This window comes from Lates calcarifer, linkage group LG20 (genome assembly GCF_001640805.2).
Source record: "Lates calcarifer isolate ASB-BC8 linkage group LG20, TLL_Latcal_v3, whole genome shotgun sequence".
Lineage (NCBI taxonomy): Eukaryota > Metazoa > Chordata > Actinopteri > Centropomidae > Lates > Lates calcarifer.
Window position 1 is genome coordinate 10,587,487 of NC_066852.1, and position 23,114 is coordinate 10,610,600.

The 23,114-nt window shown below is 41.5% G+C and overlaps 1 protein-coding gene across 6 annotated transcripts in view; it reads left to right on the top strand.

Annotated features, from left to right (window-relative positions):
• Positions 1 to 22,778, top strand: part of acaca (acetyl-CoA carboxylase alpha) — a 31,693-nt gene extending 8,915 nt beyond the window's left edge. Inside the window, exons 19-55 of one of the 6 annotated variants that reach the window (XM_051078393.1) lie at positions 440 to 586; positions 672 to 860; positions 1,694 to 1,794; positions 2,052 to 2,140; positions 2,369 to 2,493; positions 2,716 to 2,829; positions 3,314 to 3,427; positions 3,528 to 3,617; positions 3,738 to 3,856; positions 5,110 to 5,133; positions 5,604 to 5,753; positions 6,267 to 6,410; positions 6,515 to 6,617; positions 6,714 to 6,821; positions 6,944 to 7,000; positions 7,283 to 7,327; positions 8,634 to 8,675; positions 9,289 to 9,504; positions 9,678 to 9,833; positions 9,934 to 10,158; positions 10,996 to 11,151; positions 11,260 to 11,406; positions 11,896 to 12,165; positions 12,408 to 12,505; positions 12,727 to 12,847; positions 13,024 to 13,134; positions 15,369 to 15,512; positions 15,627 to 15,747; positions 16,684 to 16,780; positions 16,873 to 16,969; positions 17,064 to 17,199; positions 17,278 to 17,455; positions 17,557 to 17,669; positions 18,334 to 18,488; positions 19,167 to 19,337; positions 20,668 to 20,804; positions 20,956 to 22,778. In XM_051078393.1, coding sequence (XP_050934350.1) covers positions 440 to 586; positions 672 to 860; positions 1,694 to 1,794; positions 2,052 to 2,140; positions 2,369 to 2,493; positions 2,716 to 2,829; positions 3,314 to 3,427; positions 3,528 to 3,617; positions 3,738 to 3,856; positions 5,110 to 5,133; positions 5,604 to 5,753; positions 6,267 to 6,410; positions 6,515 to 6,617; positions 6,714 to 6,821; positions 6,944 to 7,000; positions 7,283 to 7,327; positions 8,634 to 8,675; positions 9,289 to 9,504; positions 9,678 to 9,833; positions 9,934 to 10,158; positions 10,996 to 11,151; positions 11,260 to 11,406; positions 11,896 to 12,165; positions 12,408 to 12,505; positions 12,727 to 12,847; positions 13,024 to 13,134; positions 15,369 to 15,512; positions 15,627 to 15,747; positions 16,684 to 16,780; positions 16,873 to 16,969; positions 17,064 to 17,199; positions 17,278 to 17,455; positions 17,557 to 17,669; positions 18,334 to 18,488; positions 19,167 to 19,337; positions 20,668 to 20,804; positions 20,956 to 21,085 — 4,740 coding nt within the window. In that variant the 3' untranslated portion in view covers positions 21,086 to 22,778. The remainder of the gene's footprint in view (positions 1 to 439; positions 587 to 671; positions 861 to 1,693; positions 1,795 to 2,051; positions 2,141 to 2,368; positions 2,494 to 2,715; positions 2,830 to 3,313; positions 3,428 to 3,527; positions 3,618 to 3,737; positions 3,857 to 5,109; positions 5,134 to 5,603; positions 5,754 to 6,266; positions 6,411 to 6,514; positions 6,618 to 6,713; positions 6,822 to 6,943; positions 7,001 to 7,282; positions 7,328 to 8,633; positions 8,676 to 9,288; positions 9,505 to 9,677; positions 9,834 to 9,933; positions 10,159 to 10,995; positions 11,152 to 11,259; positions 11,407 to 11,895; positions 12,166 to 12,407; positions 12,506 to 12,726; positions 12,848 to 13,023; positions 13,135 to 15,368; positions 15,513 to 15,626; positions 15,748 to 16,683; positions 16,781 to 16,872; positions 16,970 to 17,063; positions 17,200 to 17,277; positions 17,456 to 17,556; positions 17,670 to 18,333; positions 18,489 to 19,166; positions 19,338 to 20,667; positions 20,805 to 20,955) is intronic. The other 5 variants (XM_051078394.1, XM_018691686.2, XM_018691688.2 and 2 more) reach the window with 5 other exon arrangements.
• The last annotated feature ends 336 nt before the right edge of the window (positions 22,779 to 23,114 follow it).

Sequence of the window (23,114 nt, forward strand, 5' to 3'; positions counted from 1 at the left end):
TTCTATTATGAAAAGTAACTGACTCTCAAAACAATAGAGGTCTGCATTTTTCATTCACAAGAACTGCAAAGTCCAAACCTCAATGAGGCAGGAAACTCTGGCTGCCAACAAAGATGAATGCTTAATAATCTGAAGGGAATAGGTGTCAGCATAAGCATCTGAAACAAACTAATGTCAGAAAGTCAGGAGGCAGACTTAATGTTGCAGTAGGAGCCTGCCTCTGGCAATTTTGTCACTACTGACCCATAGAAGAATAAAGTGTAAACTGCACATTTGGGACTTCAGTGTAGTCAGGGTAAGTGCTGGTTTACTCAACTTGTATTTAGAGGAGTATGGCTGCTACATCCTTCACACCACTTATATTGCCTGTGTGAAACAATGGTACATGTGTAACAGTGTTGGAAAATATGTGTTATGAATATTTGCATTTGTCTTGTAGGCAGAGCTACACACAGGGGCCCTGCCTTCTATCCAGGCAGTAGCTCTGAGAGGGGAGAAGCTACACAGAGTCTTCCACAATACACTTGATCACCTTGTTCACATCATGAATGGCTACTGTCTTCCTGAGCCTTTCTTCAGTGCTAAGGTGAGAATTTGTACACACCAGGATACAAAGCACTGACTTAAAGTATTTTATTAAATATACAGAGTGCCTCTTATGTCTTTTCCAGCTGAAAGAATGGGTGGAAAGGCTGATGAAAACCATGCGGGATCCCTCTTTGCCACTGTTGGAGCTTCAAGACATCATGACCAGTGTGTCAGGTCGCATACCCCCTGCCGTGGAGAAGGCCATCAAGAAGGAGATGGCTCAGTATGCCAGTAACATCACCTCTGTGCTCTGCCAGTTCCCTAGCCAGCAGGTACTCTACAACATATTCTCAAACTATGCTAACTATGCCCACAGATTTCAGATTGAGATTTTTTTCTAGTGATTGGTTATATTAAAAAAAAATATAGCATGTTTTTAATACTACCATATTAGAATATATAAAATACAATCTATAAAACAAAAAAAGAAGCCTGCTCAAAGAAATGGGTGGTTTCTAGTGATTACTTTCTTCATTGAATTTAGTTTTGGCGGGATGATTTCTTAACTGTCTTGTCCAGTTGTACTTCTGTGCTGGAAAAATACCTTGACTTTTTGTACAGTTTCTTGAGCAAAGAGATGATTTCAAAATATACATCTGAGTAACCGTGTGTCTTAGTAAAAGGGTGAGAAGGCTGCAAGTACTGTCTCTGCCTCCCTGTCTGCATTTGTGTGTGTGTGTGTGTATGCGTATGTGAGGAGTTGTGTAATATTTATTCAGTCTGTTATGAGAAAAGATGCCTTTTTTTCCTCAGAATTTACTCTGGATTTTATTTGCTGTTACTTGTACTTGTTCAGGCTGATATTTATACATATTTTATGATTTTAATATTCATACATTTCTGAAAACCAACACCAGCACAGTAGATTAATATGAGTAGTAATGAGAAGGTGCTGTCATACACCTCTAATCATATCTCACTGTAGTATTTATCACAAATTTCTCACCTATTCAGAATCTCAGATTTTCTGTTGGTTCCTCTAGAGTCTAGACAGTTTGAATATAACAGGAACAAGGGGTCATCGGGGTGACTGGGATTATGTTCTTATAACTCTCCACTGTTGCTGGGATTAAATGCTTATATGGTTTATCTCCTGTGTTTTCAGATTGCAAACATCCTGGACAGTCATGCTGCTACTCTTAACAAGAAGTCAGAGAGAGAAGTCTTCTTTATGAACACTCAGAGCATTGTTCAGCTGGTGCAGAAGTGAGTATCATACTCTATATCTCAACATGATGAAAAGTTTCACACATCGGGTCACTCAGTTTTAAAGTGCTTCTTATTACCCAAGGTGACATTGCTATAACACTGAGATTTGCTGTACTTGCTGCATATTCGTTGTTTTCCCAGTCACTGGATCTCGTGCTCCACAGATTGGTGGATCTATATTTTGGCCATGTGCTTAATTAGTTCAATGCTGCATGTGTCCTTGTGTCAGACCGGACTGTTTTTGCCTCCAACAGATATCGCAGCGGTATCCGAGGTCACATGAAGGCGGTGGTGATGGACTTGCTCAGACAGTACTTGAAAGTAGAGATCCAGTTTCAGAATGGTGAGAAACAGGAGCAAGGTTTCAAGGTTTTATATTGGTGACCTGTTTCGACATGCAGGAGTAACATGGTATTAGCATTGCTGTGCTCCAAAATTTGTCAGAAGAGTTGCATTTACTCATTCTGTCCCTGTGGTGGAGCTCTTTCACAATAAACTCCTCACCATCTGTGACTCTGTGGTCAGCCTGTACAGTACTAACCAAAGCACTTATGTGTTGGCTTGTTAACAGGACACTATGACAAATGTGTGTTTGCACTGCGTGAGGAAAACAAAGGCGACATGGCCAATGTGCTCAACTACATATTCTCCCATGCCCAAGTCACTAAGAAGAACCTGCTGGTCACAATGCTGATTGTAAGTGTTCTTTCTTACTAACTGATGGTGATAGATTTCCCTTCCAAGACTTTTCTTCTTGTAAAAATTCAATGATAAATGGGTAAAATCAAAATATAATTTGTTACACACTTTAATGCAAAAAAAATGTTGATATTTATATATAATTAATGTGTACAGGTTATTTAGATTATTCTGTTAAGTGTTTGGGATATTAAACTAATAATGGTCTCCTGTGTCTAGGACCAGCTGTGTGGCCGTGATCCCACACTGACAGATGAACTGATGGCCATCTTGACTGAACTCACCCAGCTCAGCAAGACAACCAATGCCAAGGTGGCACTGCGTGCTCGACAGGTCAGATGTTAACTCATGATTTTGGTTTCTATTGAAAATGCTCACTGTTTGACATATAGTAAAAAGTAAACTGCATGGCAAACATGTTAGGACAAGAAATATGAAAGTGGAAAGCTGAAAAATAGAAATTCCTCTGAACTATTTAAAGCTGCTTTGTTCAGGTATTAAAAATGTGGATCGGCTTAGGCTCATCTTATCTGAAGTGTTACCTGAGCATGCAGAGGTGCATCAGATAGGGCAGTTACTGGACATGGTTTTCAACACAGGACAAAATTTTACACAATGATTCATGGTGAGAAATTCACCACTAGATGTCACTGTCCACTCTATACTATGGCAATGAGCAGATATTGATATTCATTAGAATAAAATACCTGTAATGTAACTGTGTATCAATGTACCTAAACATGTAAACAAGTACTGTTTGCAGTTTTATACCCTAAAAGACCTTCCACATTCATCCTCTTCATTCATCTTCACCCAGGTATTGATAGCTTCCCACCTTCCTTCTTATGAGCTACGACACAACCAGGTGGAGTCCATCTTCCTCTCTGCCATTGACATGTATGGACACCAATTCTGCATCGAGAACCTGCAGGTAACAAATAAAAAAAACACCATTAGCAGTTGTGGCTTTGTCTAGTGTTCTGCAAATGGATTAAGTGTTCAAGATGGCTATTTATCCCTTTTTTTTCTAGAAACTGATCCTTTCAGAGACATCCATCTTTGATGTTCTGCCCAACTTCTTCTACCACAGTAATCAGGTGGTCAGGATGGCTGCCCTAGAGGTGAGATGGATGATAATGCCAGTCCACAGATCAGTTGAATTAATAATAATTAATTATAAATGCAGGCACTTCGCATATCTAACTAAAAACTTTCTGTGGCTTCATTTCTAATAACTGCAGGTTTACGTACGCAGAGCGTACATCGCCTATGAGCTCAACAGCGTTCAGCATCGACAGTTGAAGGACAACACGTGTGTAGTAGAGTTCCAGTTCATGCTCCCTACCTCGCATCCCAACAGGTATCGCACATGCTAAACGCCTGCAACGCTCACGTGCTGTGCATCACCTTTCCTGCTCCTCCAACCCGTCCCCTCAAAATGGCATTGTGGACAGGAATCAATATTTACAATAGGGATGGATGTAGAATTTTCCTATGTGGCAGTGATGCCAGTAAGTTATGTTAATTTAGTTTATATCTTTGCATCAGCACCTGCAGCTATCTTCTGTTTTCCTTCTCACTGCCTCTTACCTCAGAATTATCAGCATCATGTGGTGGCTCCCTCTGTTTTCATATCTGCCTTTTTCGCCATAGACCACTACATTATTCCATTGCCAAACAAATTACTCCAACACCTAGGAATAACTTAGTCAACAATCTCAACGTCCTCGCCATCGTGCCACGGTTCCTTCCCCGCATTCCCAGCTCTGTCATTGTTCATCGTTGTTCTCCATGTTACATGCTCCTCATGTGCAAAAGAAGGTATTTTGCAAGTCTGAAAAATACTTTTCTTGGTTTGTCAAAAGTATGAGTGCCATGAGCAAAACAAAGCTCCCAGCCTCAGGAGTCTCATGTCAGTGGCTCCTCCTCGTAAGTCCTGGAAAAACAGACCTTATGCCATATTAAACTTGAGAATCCGAGAGAAACCAGAGACAAACTCGGGATTTGCGTTGTACATGCTTAGCATTTGAAAAAGCTTGTGACATACACAGTACCGTGGCATTTTCTATTCTGCATCCTACCTGTGTGATTGTGTTTGGTCTGTGTGTGAATGTTTGTGTGTTTCTGTGTATTTGCTTGTTGTGGCTTTGCAGTGCTCGTATTTTTCTTTGCTCTGTCTGGGTTTTGCCTTGTTTATGCGGTTAGAGGTAGAAATCCTACGAGTGCTGTAATACACTCATTTTATTGCATGCTGGTGATTTAATGTGTCTGAATTAACCTTCATGTTGAGAGTGTGAAATGATCCTCTGTCTTTGTTCAGAGTATACCTCAGGACAAGGAGGCCGTAGGATCTCATTATGCATGTTGTAAAGGGAGTAGTCAGGAAGTGAAATGTGTGTTTATTGCTAGAAAGATACTTTCAATTTACTTTATCCTTTAGTTTTTGCATTCATTGCATCCATTTAGATGCCGATAAATACAAAACAATTATGTTAAAGGCCACACACACATGCACTCACATACACACACAAGCACACATTGCTGTACCTTGACTGTCTTTCTCTCCTGATGCCTGCCACTAACCACTTAGTAATCAATGTTGTTTGATTGCAGAGGGAACATCCCCACTCTAAACAGGTATTGTAAACATTCTTTTTATTGCATAGACTACTAGCGAGTGACTGTAAACTAGCTAGCTGCATGGTCAAAGCAGTAATTCATGTAAAAATTAATTCATTGGGTTATTAAGTCAACAAGTTGTTGGTTTGTGCAACTTTGTGGTGCTTTTAAATTTCCCAAGATGAAACACATTTAGCAACTGGAGTGAAGTCTGGTTGATAAGCACAATGTTTCTTAATTTTACTGACAGCATGGCCTTTGGCATTCAAGCCTCTGTGTCAAACATTTGAGCCTGTATGTGTGTGTGTTTGTCTTTGTGAGAGAGCGTTACATGCCTAACTATTGTGTGTATGTGCTTCAGTATTTGTGGGAATTTGGAATAACTTGGGATGTAATGTGGTCTAAGGTAATTCAAAAATTACATGTTGGGGGAAATGTTGCACATTTGTGCAAATGTCCTGAACTGAAACCTATGACTGTCCTGCCAGGAGAATGTCTGCTCCAATCCTGGACAATGCAAAAGCCACGGACACTAAATTAAAGCAAGCTAAACCCCAGGACCTTAAAGCACAAGATAGTAAATCTAAGGATGATAGCGCTGAGAAGAAAAATGTCTCAGAATTGGAAACTGTGGACAGGTTTGACAACATAAAACCTCTCGAGTGCTTTCAGTGGGTGTATCTTCTGGGACAGTTTCCTACAATCAAAGGACTAACACCCAACAAAATGAAACGTGTGAATCTTTTAAAGGGTTTTCCTGGTGGATTAATGTTTCCTTGTTCATTTGAAAAGAATATTTTCTTTGTTTTAATTTGACTAACATGTGGTCTATCAAAAAAAAAATCCCTGATATTATGTACAGCTGCTTTCACTGTATTCACTTGTCATGGTGGAATTTTGTTAACTACTTGCTTTTTATAATTTGACCCTCATTCAGTTTTTACACAGATGACTCCTGTACAGTTAACACATCGGACCTTTAAGTGTTTTTATACATTTTAATATATCCTATCATCTCAAACTGCCAAAACAACTGAGGGGTCAAAACTGATCTAAGGTTCTTAAAGGTGGACGGGGGGCATCTTTACAAAGTTGGTGTAGTGGGTATGGCAAATTTCCCTAATAATAATTACTCTTTGTCAACACCCCAGGATGTCATTCTCATCCAATCTGAACCACTACGGCATGGTGCATGTAGCCAGCGTGAGTGATGTTCTGCTCGACACATCTTTTACACCACCTTGTCAGCGCATGGGAGCCATGGTCGCTTTCCGCTCCTTCCCAGAGTTCACCAGGTCAGTCCTCTTATAAGATCGATCTTAACTCAGATACATTTTGTTGGTAGGAGAAGATAATCTAACGAGTGTGATTCATGGCATGTGTGATCCCCCCCTTACAGGAACATAACAGACGTGTTGAGCTGCTTCTCTGATTCTCCTCCACCAAGTCCAACCTTCCCAGAGGGAGGTAATCCTGTCTTGTATGGTGAAGAGGACAACAAGGTGATGAGAACAGACTTCTGATAGTCACCGGCTTGTCACTGACCTGCATGATTGTGTATCTTAGAATGAAATATCTTTTTTTGCTTTGGCATCCAGAGTGCCCAGGACGAGCCCATCCATATCCTGAATGTGGCCATAAAGACAGACAGCGACATTGATGACGACGGCCTAGCAGCCATGTTCCGGGACTTCACTCAGTCTAAGGTGGGACCTGTGTATAGCAAGGCTTTTGTTTGTCTTGATTTCAGCAAAGAGATTGAAAATATTTGAGATGATTCAGATACATCTTCTCATCTTGACATTTGTCTTTTTTTAATCAATCCCAGAAATCCCTGCTGTTTGAACATGGCATCCGAAGGCTGACTTTCCTTGTGGCTCAGAAGGTGAGGGTCCTCATTAATGACTACTAAGTCAGCTATCTGTCTTCATAATTGCTTCCATGCATGCCACCTATTCAGTAGTTCTGAGTAGCATGTATCAAATTGTTACAAATGAACTGTGCTGCATCTTTCTTTTTGTAATTACTAATACTTCATTAGTTTGTTTATATGGAATGACATTACTGTGGTAATTGGAATAATTTGCATTTGAAATTCAGCTTATTTTCCTGTTTGTCTCTGTATCTCTTTCTGCATGCCTTGCTTTTGCTGCATTTATGATGACAGGATTTCAGGAAGCAAGTCAACTGTGAGGTGGACCAAAGGTTTCATGTAAGTAGAGGAGGACAAAGGGAATGAGGACAGATGACTCTTTGATTTGATTTACTGGACAAATATAAATGCTGTTGGTGTTGCAAAAATAGGTCTAACCAAAGCAGTTTCCATTACATACACAGTCAGTCAAGAGGAAGCTTATTCACCTCTGTTGTGCTAAAGCAAATAAATGAAATCTATCTCACTGTTGTCCTGAATCAATAAAGGTTTTTTTTTTTTTTTTTTTGAGCTACAGTTTAAAGATGCCATTAAAGAAATATGTACTCACGGCATAGATTTTCTCACCTTGAAATGTCAATTGTACACATCCTTTAGTATTGTGAGCACACAATTTTAGCATGGGTGGCCACATAGGAACTGAACCCCCAATCACAGCAGTTTTGTGATATCCCCTGCTGATTGTGGTTTAGTACACAAGGCTGCATTTATCTTTCCAGGTTTGACCCAGTATAAGTAGAACATGCACTAAACCTTGGATGAAAGCGATAATGACAGGGATTTAGGGCAGGATTAGATTTTGAGAAAATGCTCCTTTCTTTCGCCTTCCGCTGTCATTTAGACAATAGGCTTTGATTTTTCTTTTGATGGCACCACAGTCTGTGATGAGAGCAAATCATGCTAACTGGTGTCACCATCATTATGTGGCCCTTGTTACATGGAGGGGGTTTTTAGTAGTCTGGAACCATTCTGTGCGTAAAATCCTAAAATGTTTTTTTCTCAGTTGACTATATTTCTGAGATGTATAATCACAGTGTCAAATCACGGCCGTGGAGGTCTCCAGCGTGTGTACTGTTGCAGTTCTCTCCTTATCGTGTAGGCTGTGAGTTGATGAAAGCATCTCCAATCGGTCTGGCATTGTTTGGGCAAGTGGGACACTTCATCTGATAACGTCAAACAGGGCTACCAGGCATTATTCAGAGGATCAGATGTCTCTGAAAAAAGGAAATGTTTTATTCATCAGCATAGTGAGAGGTGCTTTATATATGTAGCCTATTACCATTATTATGTGAGCTTTCTGTCTGAGTGAATACACACTGATTCCAGCAGTAAAGGCAAACACTGCCTGCTGGATATTGAGTAAGGTCCTGATCATCACTGCTTAATACTCCATACTTACTCGTAGCGATTTAAGCAAAGCCTGGAATAACTTATTTTCACCTGCTGTGATTAGGTTTATAGTCGGTGCATGCTCTAACTGTATTTTTAATAATGAACTGCTATGTTAAAATCAAGGTTTTTGTTGTTGAGAAATTGTTGATTTGTTGTTGTTCTTTCTATCTCCGTCTCACTATCTTCCACACAGAGAGAATTCCCCAAATTTTTCACATTCCGTGCCAGAGATAAGGTAGGTGCCTTCATGTCAAACGTGTCAAATCATCACTTTATTTAGAAATTACCACTTCTATTGAAAAGATGAAGGGATATACACCTTTATGTACATGTATCAGATTATTGCAACACTGAAAATACAACCACAAATTTTAACATACAACAGATTGATGGATTTTCCTTTGGCTGGGAAACCGTTCAAAACCATGTTGTGGTTATAAGACCCCCCCCCCCCCCGGCAATGCTGAGTTTCACTCTATCACAATCAGTGATGTCTCTTCCTCTCCGTTACCCCTGATAGTTTCACTACAATGACACCACCAAAACTCATTAAAGTAATGAACTCTTTAATTATTTCTCCCATTTAAGAGAAATGACACCCATTAAGCAGCTTTCTGAGATCAAGATTGCCCGTGATTTCATTTACTTAATACAACGTGTGGCTCACAGGCATCTTTCTACTCTTATATCAACTGAGTGTTCCTGAAATTGCCAATTTGAACTACTTCTGGTAATGGAAAAGATGATGGCAGAGAAGGCTAACTTAAATAAAAAATCTTCAGGAAAGGCTGTGAACAAGTTTGTTTAAAATGTGGTTTGTGATCATGTCCTGCCTTTTGTCTCAATAGTTTGAGGAGGACAGGATCTACCGTCACCTGGAGCCGGCACTGGCTTTCCAGTTAGAGCTCAACCGCATGCGCAATTTTGCCCTTACTGCGATCCCATGTGCCAACCACAAGATGCACCTGTACCTGGGTGCAGCCCGTGTGGAGGTGGGCACAGAGGTCACAGACTATCGTTTCTTTGTGCGAGCCATTATCCGCCACTCTGATCTGGTTACAAAGGTGAGAAAACAAAAGAACCAGCAACTTTTTTATGAGAAGCAAATATTTTGTTTCATGATCTTAATTGTTATTTTTTCGGTATATTTGTACTTTTTTGGGTCACTTTTTTACTTCAAAAATTACTCATATCTACCGTTGTTGATGGTTATTTTTTGTCTCTGTTCCTTCCCTAGGAAGCCTCTTTTGAGTACCTTCACAATGAGGCAGAGCGTTTGCTGCTGGAGGCCATGGATGAACTGGAAGTGGCTTTCAACAACACAACTGTGCGAACTGACTGTAATCATATCTTCCTCAACTTTGTCCCTACAGTCATCATGGACCCATCAAAGGTTTGTGAAATAATCGTACATACTCTGGAACGCTGTCTGACCACAGCTCACATTTCATTAATGACTTGATTTTTAACTAATCTTCCTTTATGAACTTAAGATTGAGGAGTCTGTGCGCTCCATGGTCATGCGTTACGGCAGCCGTCTGTGGAAGCTGCGTGTCCTGCAGGCCGAGCTGAAAATTAACATCCGCCTGACTCCAACGGGAAAGCAAATCCCCATCCGCCTCTTTCTTACCAATGAATCAGGCTACTACCTGGACATCAGCCTTTACAAGGAGGTCACTGATTCCCGAACGGGACAGGTGGGGCCCAAAGACCGACAGGTGGGGCACTCATACATCTTCCATCTCATCTGCGTATTGTCCAGTCGCAGGCAAAGGGCTTCAGCTCCATCCTGGAAACCTCAACTCACACAAAGAAGTTTACCTAAGAGTTGAAAAGATGGAGTTTGTCATTTTTACACAATAGAATATAAAAATTCTGCCTTATATTTACTGATATGAGGAAGGGATCCAGTATGGCATCTTGCCCTTTGCCCGGTGGACAATTCTGTTGGTAATATGTTTCCTCTCACAGCTGATCAGGTAAGTTACACTTCATCCATCCATCCAGCCATCCATCTGTCAATCATCACTATCATCCATTCAATAGTAATTGAATGTTGAATTGACAAAATCTACACAGAGCACTGAAGAACTGGGGGGAAAAAGCTTGTTATCTTGGTTCACATTTCACATATTATTTTTGTGTCTGTTTCATTTTTGTTGGGTAATTGCTTTATTAGTCCCATAATAGTGAATGTGAAGAGTGAGGAGGTGTCATATTTGTTTTGTTTTTGAAGAATCAAGACATGGTTGAGAAAGAACCAGTAGTGTGTGGTGGAATGCTTACAACACTGCAGCTCTTAGAATTTGATGGTCATGTCGGTCTGATGTTAACTACTTCCTGTCTACATTCTTCTTTAACATCTAGCTTGCTCTCCCACATTAATATGTGTACATCATGTGCTTTGTATTAGTTAAATTTGTATCACTGGAAATGAGAAATGCTCATAATCATCATCATCATGTTCAAATTTATGATTTTTGTCACCTTGATCCCAAGGTTATTTGAAGAGGTCAGTATGTGTAAAGTGACTGTCTCTCTCCTTTTTTGTTCAGATCATGTTCCAAGCATACGGAGACAAGCAGGGTCCGCTGCATGGCATGCTCATCAACACACCCTATGTCACTAAGGACCTGCTGCAGTCTAAGCGCTTCCAGGCACAGTCTCTGGGCACCACCTATGTCTATGACTTTCCAGAAATGTTCAGACAGGTACAATAAGAAAAAAAAACTTATTTCTTTACAGTTGTGTTTAGCTTCTGCTTACAAATACTGAATAATTTCTGTTTTTATTCTGAATATTTAATTTCTATTTCCCAGGCTCTGAAAAAGATGTGGCACTCAAGCCAGGCCCATGCCCACTTACCCAAATGCCCCCTTCCTTCTGAGCTGCTCACCTTCACAGAGCTGGTTCTCGATGCCCAAGGTCAGCTGGTACAGATGAACCGACTGCCAGGCGGCAACGAGGTCAGTTTTTTTTTTTTTTTTTTCCTTTTTTCTAATATATATTTTTTTTGTTTCAGACATGAATACATATGTAAATAATACCTATGAGTTTGACATGACCAATTTTTTTTTCCCTTCCAATGTGCAATTTCCTTTTTACTCTGTAGGTGTCTCTGTGTTTCTTTGGCTGTGCTCTTGAGTGCTTGTTCAGTACTTAATTGTTCAATAGCAAAACGTAATGCATCATTGAACGTGCACTGAGAAACAATGCTTACGTATATTGATTCTTTTTATACCAAAGATAAAATACTGCAGTCAGAGTCAGCCCTGGAGCATGGTATATGGAACCATCTCACACTCTCATTCTAAGCTACACTGTTTGAGCAAACACTTTTAAACTGAAAATCATTAAAGAACCTATCTCAAAAGAGTATTTCCAGTATATTTATGATACAATAGAAAGATATGCAGTATTTCCTGTGCAAAAGTGCCTCTCCTCTGTCTATCCAGATTGGTATGGTGGCTTGGCGGATGACCCTGCGAACTCCAGAGTATCCAGCGGGACGTGAGATCATCGTCATAAGTAATGACATCACACACAAGATAGGCTCGTTTGGGCCTCAGGAGGACGTGTTGTTCCTGCGAGCCTCAGAGATGGCACGAGAGAGCGGCATCCCTCGCATCTACATCGCAGCCAACAGCGGCGCTCGCATTGGGCTGGCAGAGGAAATCAGACACATGTTCCATGTGGCCTGGCAAGATCCAGCAGACCCATATAAGGTCAGCCAGCAGAGTCTCAGTCACATAACACCGTAGCTGAGGGCTTCTATATATAATATATTCATAATGATTGTCATAACCTCAGACATCCACCTGGTGGCTGTTGGCTAGTGGTTCATTTATTTGTAGTTGTGTATTTCTTAATTATGGTATCTGATTTCTGATTTCTTTTCTTTCAAAAGATTAGATTTCAGAACTTTTTGTTTGTCTGACTAAGCAGGTCCTGATTTATTCCCCCACAGGGTTTCAAGTATCTCTACCTCACACCTCAAGATTACAAGAAGGTTTCAGCCCTGAACTCTGTGCATTGTGAACACGTAGAGGATGAGGGAGAATCCAGGTACATCATTTTTATTACATATTAACACAATTAACTTTGTTCGTGAGACAATGAATCCTGAAGCCGCTGTAGTATCAGTCAAGTGTGCATGACCCCACAGATTGAAGCTCATATGAAGAATGCAATAGTAATAGTAGTAGTAACCACAGGCGAGACAGAGGGTCATGGAGGTATCAGAAGGTCACGTCTGGCTTTGAGTGAATGTATGTGTTGTCATGCAGGTACAAGATCACTGACATCATTGGAAAGGATGAAGGACTGGGTGTGGAGAATCTGAAAGGGTCTGGGATGATTGCTGGAGAATCCTCTCTGGCTTATGAGGAAATCATCACTATGAACCTGGTAAGACTAAAGTGGACACACTTACATACAAGTAACCACATGCACATGCACCTCTTTAGCTTTGAGCACGTATGATCTTTCAAGGACTAACCACTGGTCCATATGAATATGTTTGAGTTACTGTGGTTGCATCTGGTTACTTATAGACATACATAAGTTACTGTCTTGTCTTATAGGTCACATGCCGAGCCATAGGAATTGGGGCCTATCTAGTGAGGCTTGGACAGCGAACCATCCAAGTGGACAACTCTCACATTATTCTTACTGGAGCTGGAGCACTCAACAAGGTAAAATGATCTACAATATAAATGTGTATTTCAGTACAATACAAAGACAGTTTTTTTCCAGCACTTTAAATTAAAAAAACAAGGCTGTTGTGTTGTGTTGTGTGTCTGCACAGTGCTCCTCCTGTACACACTGAATGAGCACCAAATGAATCGTCCCTTAATTCACACAATTGATGCATCTGCATTTTAATGAGGAATTCACTATAAATATTCATTAGTTGGCTATTACATTTTTCAGCTAATATGGGAGGAAGAGCAAACACATCTGGATAAGAAGCTGTGTGCGTTTTTGTATGTAAAACTTTTTGCAGCTGCTACTGTACATTTTATTATGATAAATGAACACAAGCTGCAGATTTTGAAATATGAGATGACAGGGTAGAATTACATGTGTTTATGTATCAAAGGGAAGAAATTAGAAAAGCGTATTATTATTTTGGTGCTTGTTCCAACTCGGCGATCAGGCCTCCTCCTGCCTCGTTCTCTCCTGCAAGGATTCCCTTTCCGATCCCAGCGACAGGCCCGCCTGCCACTCACAGTGGAATAATTGAAAGCGAACCATGAAGTTGTATTTGCATAGAAATAGAGTGACATGCCGGAGGCTGCAATGCAGGACACCCATATCATTTGTTTTTAATCAAAATGAAGTTTTGCTGAGGCAAATTGTTTTCTGAATGCAGTTGACTTGTGTATGTGTGTGTGTGTGCGCGCGTGTGTGTGTGTGTGTGCGCGTGCGCGTATGTATGCCTGCTCTGTACGCTTCACCACCTCCTCTTGTCTAGCTTTCTATTCTCTGTCCTTGTCAGTGCATTAAGATGACTCCATTTCAAATTAGATGACGGATTGCAACAAGACAAATCATGTAAATGGCCCAATAATGGCATAGCTATTGACTGGAACCTCAATTGTTTTTAGATGGCCCCACTGTTTAGCTGTATTTGTGCAATCAGACTCGTAGTAATGGTTGGTGTCTACATTGTGTAGGTGCATTGCAACACACTGTCCTGTGTCCTGTGTTGTTGTTTTTTTTTTTTTTTAAATAGTACAGATTTCACCAGCGACTCAGGCAAGAAGTGGGGTAGTTTTTTTTTTTTTTCCTGCTCGTTTATCATGTGGTTTCCTGGCTATTAACTGAAACTTAATGGAGAGCAGGAGGCTGCCACCCAGAGATCATCATTTCATTAGCTGCTGAAAAGCTCTCATATTTTCATGGGGACTGGGTAGTAACTACTAGCACAAATACCCCAGTGAGCTGTTACATCCAGTTGGCCCCTCGTTTTCTACCTCCCAGTCATCTCCCTGTGTTCCTCCTCCTATATCCCATCCTCTTCTCTCTGCTGTGGAATCTTAATGAAGCCGGCGATGGCCAGAGGCACTGGGGTTTTGTGTATGTCAAGGTGATTGCAATGTTTCTTGGAGCCGCAGGCTTTCCTGACAGCTTTAGGAGAGTGCCCTAGATTTGTAGCCAGATACATAACCATTAATGGTAATAAAGAAAGTAAATGATGGCTGAAAAGGTGAGAGCTGAGGGTAGGAATTGAGCTCCTCTCTGATTTTTATGGAACCATGTCAGGGCCCTGCCACCTGTTCTAGGCTGCTTATGAAAATAGGGTGGGCAGAGAGCGAGATTTTATGGCCTCAGGTTGGCACAGAGGCAGTTTTGAGGGCAAAAATTGTTCTGCACCTTCCATGTCAATAGCCTCTATCAGAACTGGTATTCAGAACAAACTCAGCAACAACCAAGGTGAGCCAGCACAGAGCCAGTTGCCAGCATGTGAATGAAGTGAGTGTTTTAGATGAGAAAGGGCATGTGTTAATTCGCACAGTCTGTTAGAAAATCCCACAGGAAGCGTGGCAGATGCTGCCACCCACCTGTGACTGCTGTGATAGAGAGATTTCTGGCTGCTGATCACCTGTATTGACAAGGCAGCAGCACCGCGTAATCCAGGGTCCCTGCTGTTACCTGACATGTCTGTGTGCGATCTCATTGATCCATAGCCGCACAGACCAGAAACCTGGCTACGACAACTCCTGTTGTCAAGCCAGGGTTGCACAACACGAGCAGTAGATTAACTCTGTTGCTGCCATCGGAGGTCTGAAAGAGGAGGCTTTTTAAGGGAACATCATCACATAGTTAAATTGGGCAGAAAAGTTTCAAGAGCAGCGCTGCAATGTTTTTTTTTTCGTTTTTTTTCTGATGTGACATTTTCACCTTTGTCTTTTTCCAACTACAGGTGCTGGGCAGGGAGGTGTACACATCAAACAACCAACTTGGTGGAATTCAAATCATGCACAACAATGGTGTGACCCACTCTACTGTTTGTGATGATTTTGAGGGAGTCTTCACTCTTCTGCAGTGGCTGTCCTACATGCCCAAGGTAATTTAGCCATTGTTTTGAATAAGATGCTGCAGCCTGACTTAATGCAAGTTCACCTCTGTATAAAACTGTTGAGCTGTGTGCTTTTTTTAATTAAAAAAAATGTTTCTGCAGTGTAAGTCTAGCCCAGTGCCCATCCTCAGTGCCAAGGATCCCATAGATCGGCCAGTGGAGTTTGTTCCAACCAAGGCTCCGTATGACCCTCGCTGGATGTTAGCAGGGCGTCCCAGCCAAAGTGAGTAGCTAGTCTTTTATCACTTTATCACTAATCAAACACAAAAGTCTTCAGCTTTTATATTAGTATATAAATATTTTTAAAGTTTGGACTGTCGTTTGGAAAAACCAAGCAAGTTTGAAAGTTGAGCTTGGGTCCTGTGAAACAACAACCACCATTTTCTCAATTTTAAGACATTTTGATTAGATTTATTAATCACTAATTAAGTTGTATGGGCTTTTACAGCATCCTGGATGTAACTATGATGATGATTTCTACACTTTTGCATTTGCTTTACTTATCGTTTTCATCCAGAATGCTTTATCAGCAGTTGTAGAGTCACACCCCCATTTTTTGTGTGTTGTTATTATAAAGAAAATGTAAAGATGTATCATGTCAGTTTAATGTCCCCTGGGTTAAACACTGAAATAATTTATTACTAGAGTGAGGCAAACCGTGAAACCTAACATGACACTGCTAAAGGTAAGATCAAGACAGGACCAAAATGGATGCAGTGTGTTTTACACTGCAGGTCAGGACAGAACAGTTCCACATCAGTGTAATTATATCATGGGACAGCGAAGAGATTGGTAGACTGTGTGGGAAGCCAGTCAACATCTCTGGTAGTGATGAGTGGCGAGGCTTAATTGAATGGTAACCTCCTAGGCTGGGCATGTTTCTCAGGGTGTGCAGGCAGTAAAAGAGCTGAGCAAGCCTCCTTATACAGTCATCCATCATGGTTGCTGCCAAGATTACAGATTCAGAGTTGTTAAAAAAATAAAAAAAGATACACAACCTCGGACTGCATGCGGAATAAAGCCAGGGGTTTTTGAAAAAGTATGAAAAGAGAGAATGTTTTATGACTATTGATTCAGTTGCATTTCCGATTAGCTGTAATTAACTCCACTTTCTTTCCTGTTTCTGCACTCTCTGTCGCACTCATCTCTCTATATAAAGCTCCAAAGGGTTCCTGGCAGAGTGGTTTCTTTGACCATGGCTCCTTCATGGAGATCATGCAGCCATGGGCCCAGAGTGTGGTGGTAGGCAGAGCCAGGTAAGAGGCCCAAAATAGATAATCATCTTGCCTTTAAAAAATGTAGTCAAGGTATTTTGTAGATGTCAGTGCTGAAAGGCCTCTCTCCCCAGACTGGGTGGTATACCTACTGGAGTGGTTGCTGTGGAAACCAGGTCAGTAGAGCTGTCGATCCCAGCCGATCCAGCCAATTTGGACTCGGAGGCGAAGGTAAGGATCGCCTCAAGTTTGAACTGGCACCCAAGTGTTAAGACATTTTCATACGCTCAGGCACGGATGCTGATTTTCTGATTTGTATATTTAGATCATCCAGCAGGCGGGGCAGGTGTGGTTCCCAGATTCTGCTTTCAAAACAGCCCAGGCCATTAAGGACATGAACCGAGAGGGCCTGCCTCTCATAGTGTTTGCCAACTGGAGGGGCTTTTCTGGAGGAATGAAAGGTACCTCCACTTTCATAGAAACGACTCAGTCTGGGTTTAACCCTTTTCAGTTTCTCATTTGAAAATGTTCTTTCTCAGATATGTATGACCAAGTGCTGAAGTTTGGGGCCTACATCGTAGACGGGCTGAGGGAATACAAGCAGCCGGTACTGGTTTATATTCCCCCGCAGGCTGAACTGAGAGGAGGCTCCTGGGTGGTCATAGATCCCACCATCAACCCTCGTCACATGGAGATGTACGCCGACAAGGACAGCCGGTGAGTTAGCCAAAACAAAAAGGTGGGGTGGTTGGGGGGGGCAGATTGAGAATCGTCTCTATCAAACAACCTTTCCTCAATTAATTCATTCTTGTCTCCAGAGGTGGAGTGTTAGAGCCTGAAGGAACAGTAGAGATCAAGTTCAGGAGGAAGGACCTGGTGAAGACCATGAGAAGAGTAGATCCAGTCTACACGGGCTTGGCTGAAAGACTGGGTGAGTCCTTCAGTTCAATTCTAATTAAAGGTCTTTTTGGGTGTCTTTGTGGTGTCTTTGAGGGGTGTCCCCCTCTCTGCCTTGTTCTCATTTGTAGTCTTTCTCCTCATTGTCCTGTTTTAGTAAGGAGCAATATATCAGGCGGGAGCATGTGTGCTTTCACTGTTGTCCTTTATTTGGTGTTGATTGTATCATCTTCGCTGTGGTCCCCCAGGAGATGTGTCAATCACAGCCTGCTCAGATCAATCACCAGCTCTCCTGTCACTCCTGAGCAGGCTATTGATTTTACTCGAGGCTTCAGAGGACCCGTGGTCCGATGCTGAGTGGGGCTGTGGTGCTGTGGGCAAACTGGTGGAATGGAAGTTTACTGGGGAGGGTTACATATTGGAATTGACAGAAATCGGTCTTCTGTGACAGCATCCTGGGGTTTGGGGGAGCTCTAAAACAGATTGCTGTTAGCAGGAGTTAATGCATAGCTGCATGCAGAACTTGGGGACTATAAGGCAAGGCTAAACCAGGGACTGCCATTTAAGGGTTGAATTTTTGGCTTTCACAAATCCCTGTTACATTGTATGTCCTGCACCTGTTAACATTAACAGCTGTTTCTTGTCTGTATGCTTGATTTGATGATGCGTTTTCTGGTATTATTTTGAAACTCCAACAGGAACCCCGGAGCTGAGCCCCCCTGATCGTAAAGAGCTGGAGACCAAGCTGAAGGAGCGTGAGGAGTTTCTCCTGCCCATCTACCACCAGGTGGCTGTGCAGTTTGCAGACCTCCACGACACCCCAGGTCGCATGCAAGAGAAGGGTGTTATCACGGTGAGAACTCTTTAAATTCCCTCTCTTTTTCTTTTTTTAATGCTACCTTGTGTGCATTGCTACAGTATAAATGTGCAGTATGTGAATAACCTGAAAAGGCCACAGGGGAGTATCAGTCTAGCTGCCGCTGCACCTGCCTAGTGAATAATGTTTGGCCTCACCAGGCTGGGAGACTCATCCTCATAATTATCTGCTGATGACCCTGGTCAATCACCTTAGCAACCACAGAGCAGCCTCAGGCAGGCTCCGTCTCATTCTGTGCCTTCCCAGTCCCATCTTTCACACACAAACACACACATGCACTTATTTTGCTCACATGACCAGAAGGGTGTTTCATGGATGGATGGCAGTCAGGGAGGTTTTTTTTTTTTTTTTTTTTGTCATGCACAGTATGGACTGGAAAGGCTTACTAACTGTACTGGTTTATATGTCTGTACTCCAAGTGAACAGAGAAATATGTGTTCTTAAATGACATCCTCCGTTACACTTGCATCAAAAAATCCATAACAAAATGAACAGATTCCCACTAGCACAGTTAGTCCAGCTAGTACAGTTTATTTCCTTAATGAGCTCTACCTCAGTGTGGCATCCCATGTATGGGTTGGCAAAGGAAGAAAATTATCCAAATTCCACTTTAGCTCTTAATGACAGTAGCTGCTCATCTTTTGCCTTTCTCAGGATATCCTGGAGTGGCAAACGTCGCGCCAGTTCTTCTACTGGCGTCTGCGGCGTCTGCTGCTTGAGGACACGGTGAAGAGGAAGATCCAAGTGGCCAACAGCGAGCTGACTGATGGCCAGATCCAGGCCATGCTGCGCCGCTGGTTTGTGGAGGCCGAGGGGGCTGTCAAGGTAAATCCCATCGCATGCTTTTTGGAGTTGATCAATAGTCTCTCTGTTTGTTGACTGAGTGGAAGATGTAAAAAAACTGTAATCAGTGTCTCATCGACTTTGCCAGTTTGTGAACTCAATTAGATTGAGCTCTTGAGTAGTTTAAAAAAAGGCAAATCACCATAAAATTACTTTTTGCTCTTAATCCTAGAGATTGAATGCGGACAATAACTGTAGAATACTACAGTATCCTTTCTTTAGTATACCTCTTCTTCATCTCTTATACGCATCTTCACAACCACACAGAAATCTGGACAAAATAAACATGTTTGCTAATTTACTTTTAGATTTTATACAGTGTATCTACTCATATCCAAAGTCATCATGATATGCAGTCTTTTGTGATGAGTAATTGAGTGAGGCTTAATAAGTGTGTTTTCCCGTAGGCGAGTATTAAATTCTGAACTCAAATCTGACGTTTACTTGTTTTCAGGGAAGTGTGTAGATGCAGCCCCTAGGAATGATTACAAAGGCTGTTTTTTTTTTTTTATCCCCAAACTCCCATCCCTTATCCGTAAGGTGTACCAGTTAAATAAGTAATAATTATTCCTGTTAAATCATCCTGATTAAATTCAGATGAACTGATAACTGGTAGTTCATGAGCGTAAACATCCCTCAGAGATACATAAATGTGGCTCCTTCTGGCCCAGTCTCAGGCTCAGAGGACCAGCCGCGGGGGTGACAGGAGCCGGCCCGGCATTCGAGATCTCCTAAGAAGTGGCCTTCTTGTTAGCTAATATATTATCCCAATCAAGACTGGCTGTCTTAAGCCACAATTAATCACAGCCCTGGCACGTGCAGATAGGAGAGCAACACACTGTTTCTTAATTAAAAGCAAACAGATTAAAAATGATTAATAAGGGCATTAAATGTTCTCGTGGACCTCAAGCAGGACTGTTCATAAAAAAGGCAAGAGCCCATTAAACCCTGCCACCCCCAAATCTTTGCTAAGCCCTCCAGCCTGGCTTTGTTTGGGATCACGGATGCCGGCACTCATGAATACTAATTTTCCTGTCAGGTCCAGTCAACAAAACATCAGGCCCCCACTTTGTGCCTGTCCATCTCTTTGATTGTTGTTGATATTCATGTGTTGATAATAATGTTTTATATGTTTTATCTGTTACAGTTCTTATGATTGCAAGTAGTAATTGTTTTCCCTGGGACTTTTATGACCAATTGCATTTGTTCACGCTCACAACATAAGCCAAAGTTGAATTTCTAGGCTTTATTTATCCATAAATACTTAGAATTGTAATCACAATGATTCATGTTCTCTCCCTGTGTTATGGAGGCTTATCTGTGGGATAATAACGAAGAGGTGGTGGCATGGCTGGAGAGGCAACTAGCTGAAGAAGAGGGTGCAAGGTCTGTCATTGACGAGAACATCAAGTACATCCGCCGCGATCACATCCTCAAGCAGATTCGCAGGTGATAATTCTACACAGTGCAGATTCAATGTGGTGGAGGGTCATGCAGTGCAACAGATTTTCACCTGTCTTTATCCCCCGTCTGCCTAACTGACAAACACATGCGAAATTCAGCTTTCTTTGCATGGCTTTGATGTTTCCTTTATTTTCAGCCTTGTTCAAGCCAATCCAGAGGTTGCCATGGATTCTATCGTGCACATGACCCAGCACATCTCACCCACACAGAGAGCCGAGGTGGTCCGTATCCTTTCCACTATGGAGACGTCGGCCCCCTCCTCCTAGTGGGAGTCTGGCCTCCCCCCTCCCCTTCCCCCCCTGTCTGGCTGGATCACAGCTCAGGCCACAACCACAGCCAAGGGAGCCTGGCTCAGCCAGACCTGCTCCTGGCTGGGGCCTGTGCTAGAAACTGAGGCAAGAGGAGCCAACGTGATGGCCCTTGGTAGCTGCCAGGTTACTGATGAACCGTTGGCAATGATTCTCACTAAGAGTTCAGACGACTGACATCATTTAGAACATTTTGTAGACGGTCTTACATGTATGCTAGTGTTGAGATAAATCCATGTATTTTGTACTCAAGTGCAATTGAAAGATGACTAAAGAAATATATATATATTGACTAATATGTAATAACATTTTGAGTTTACTCAGTTGTCTCAAATGGATGTTTAAGTTTCCATGATAATCAGTGACCTCCATCTTTTTGAACTGGAGTGTGCACAACAATAAGCGTAGAAAGTGGCTGTCATTTTGAAATGCGCCTCGGTTTGTGACATATGCTTGTTAAGATTTGCAAGTGTTTTGATGACCAGCTCGACAATGACAACACATTGCTAGGGGCATTAGCAAGAGAGGGGGTTTTAAACTCCTATGTAGGGAGCACTTAGTTACTGAACAAAGACGGGGAACACTACAACAGATTTGGACAGGAGAGCCCAGCAGGGAGCAGGGACGGGGTCCCTTTTAGACCCCGACTGTTTCACAGTTACCCTGCAGTGAGCAATGGGCAGCTCGCCTCGCAACAAAACCACAGCTGTCCCTTCTGTTCTCACTCACACAGTACACACATGCTGCTTCACATGCACTTTACTGATAACTGTTCCCTCACACTGCACCCAGAATCAAACCTGCACAGTTTTAACTGTTGCATCTAACATACAAGCGCACATACACACACACACACACACACACACACACACACAAACACACAAACACGTGAGTCATAGAAACAGTAATATACACAGAGTTGATAATAGTTTAAATGGGAATTGATAATGGTACTACATAGAGTGGATAATAGCATGCTTGTTTGAACAAATCTTTTTGCCCCGGGTTCTTCTTTTTCTTTGGACAACTATTGTGTTGTTCCTAAAACCAATTATTGAAAGTTTTTCCTCTTTTTTTTAAGAAAGAAATATTTTTGAATTCACAACAGTTAGATGGTTAAATCATTAAATGTCTGTGAAAAAAACAAAGGCTTCTGTTCATTGAACTTATAGTGTATGCTATATGTCAGGTACAGTGTCTAATTTTACTGTAATCCACATTAACTGTTGCATTTAAAGTTTGTACCTCTATGTATATGAAATGTTGCTTATTTTTAATATTCATTTTTTGATAACAATGTTTGAATCGCAAAATCTCCACTTGAGTTTGTTACCAATAGACAGGCAAGTTGTTGCAACTGTATCATAAAAGGTTTTTTTTTTCCTTTTAAGAATAGAGTACATAATAAAAGCAAAACAGCACCATCATGTTGAATCCAGTACTATAGAGCACTGCGTCATATGTTCTGCTGAAAAAATGTTCGCAATGTGAAATGGTTTTGTGGTCAATGCTGTGCCTTTTATGTGCCTCTGTTGACATGTAGTCCAGTTGCTTTATAAGTAACTGGTAGTTATTCATACAATGATGGAGGAGAATTTACAGTGATGAGCTCTAAATGTGTCTGCAAATTTAATAAAGCTTACCCAACTTAGTCTGAAGTGTATTTGTGCAAAAACTTGAAAATCTTTTTTGTTTTTGTTAATATGAAAAAACTCAAGTTTCTAAGAATTTGCAGTAATTTAATTTTGTCATTTATTTTTATATATTGATGATCCTCAGGACAGATAATCACATCACTGGAAGCCTCATTAATTTCAGCAGTCTATTACTCTGGGGAGACATTTTCTGATTACTTGAAAATGATAGTCTTCCCATTCCTCAATCCACAGATGATTAAAGTGGCGTTTTCTTCCTGTCTTTTAAACTTCAACAGTCTTAAGGAGGATGAAACAGATCAAACAAATATTGAGGGATCTATCTCATCCCT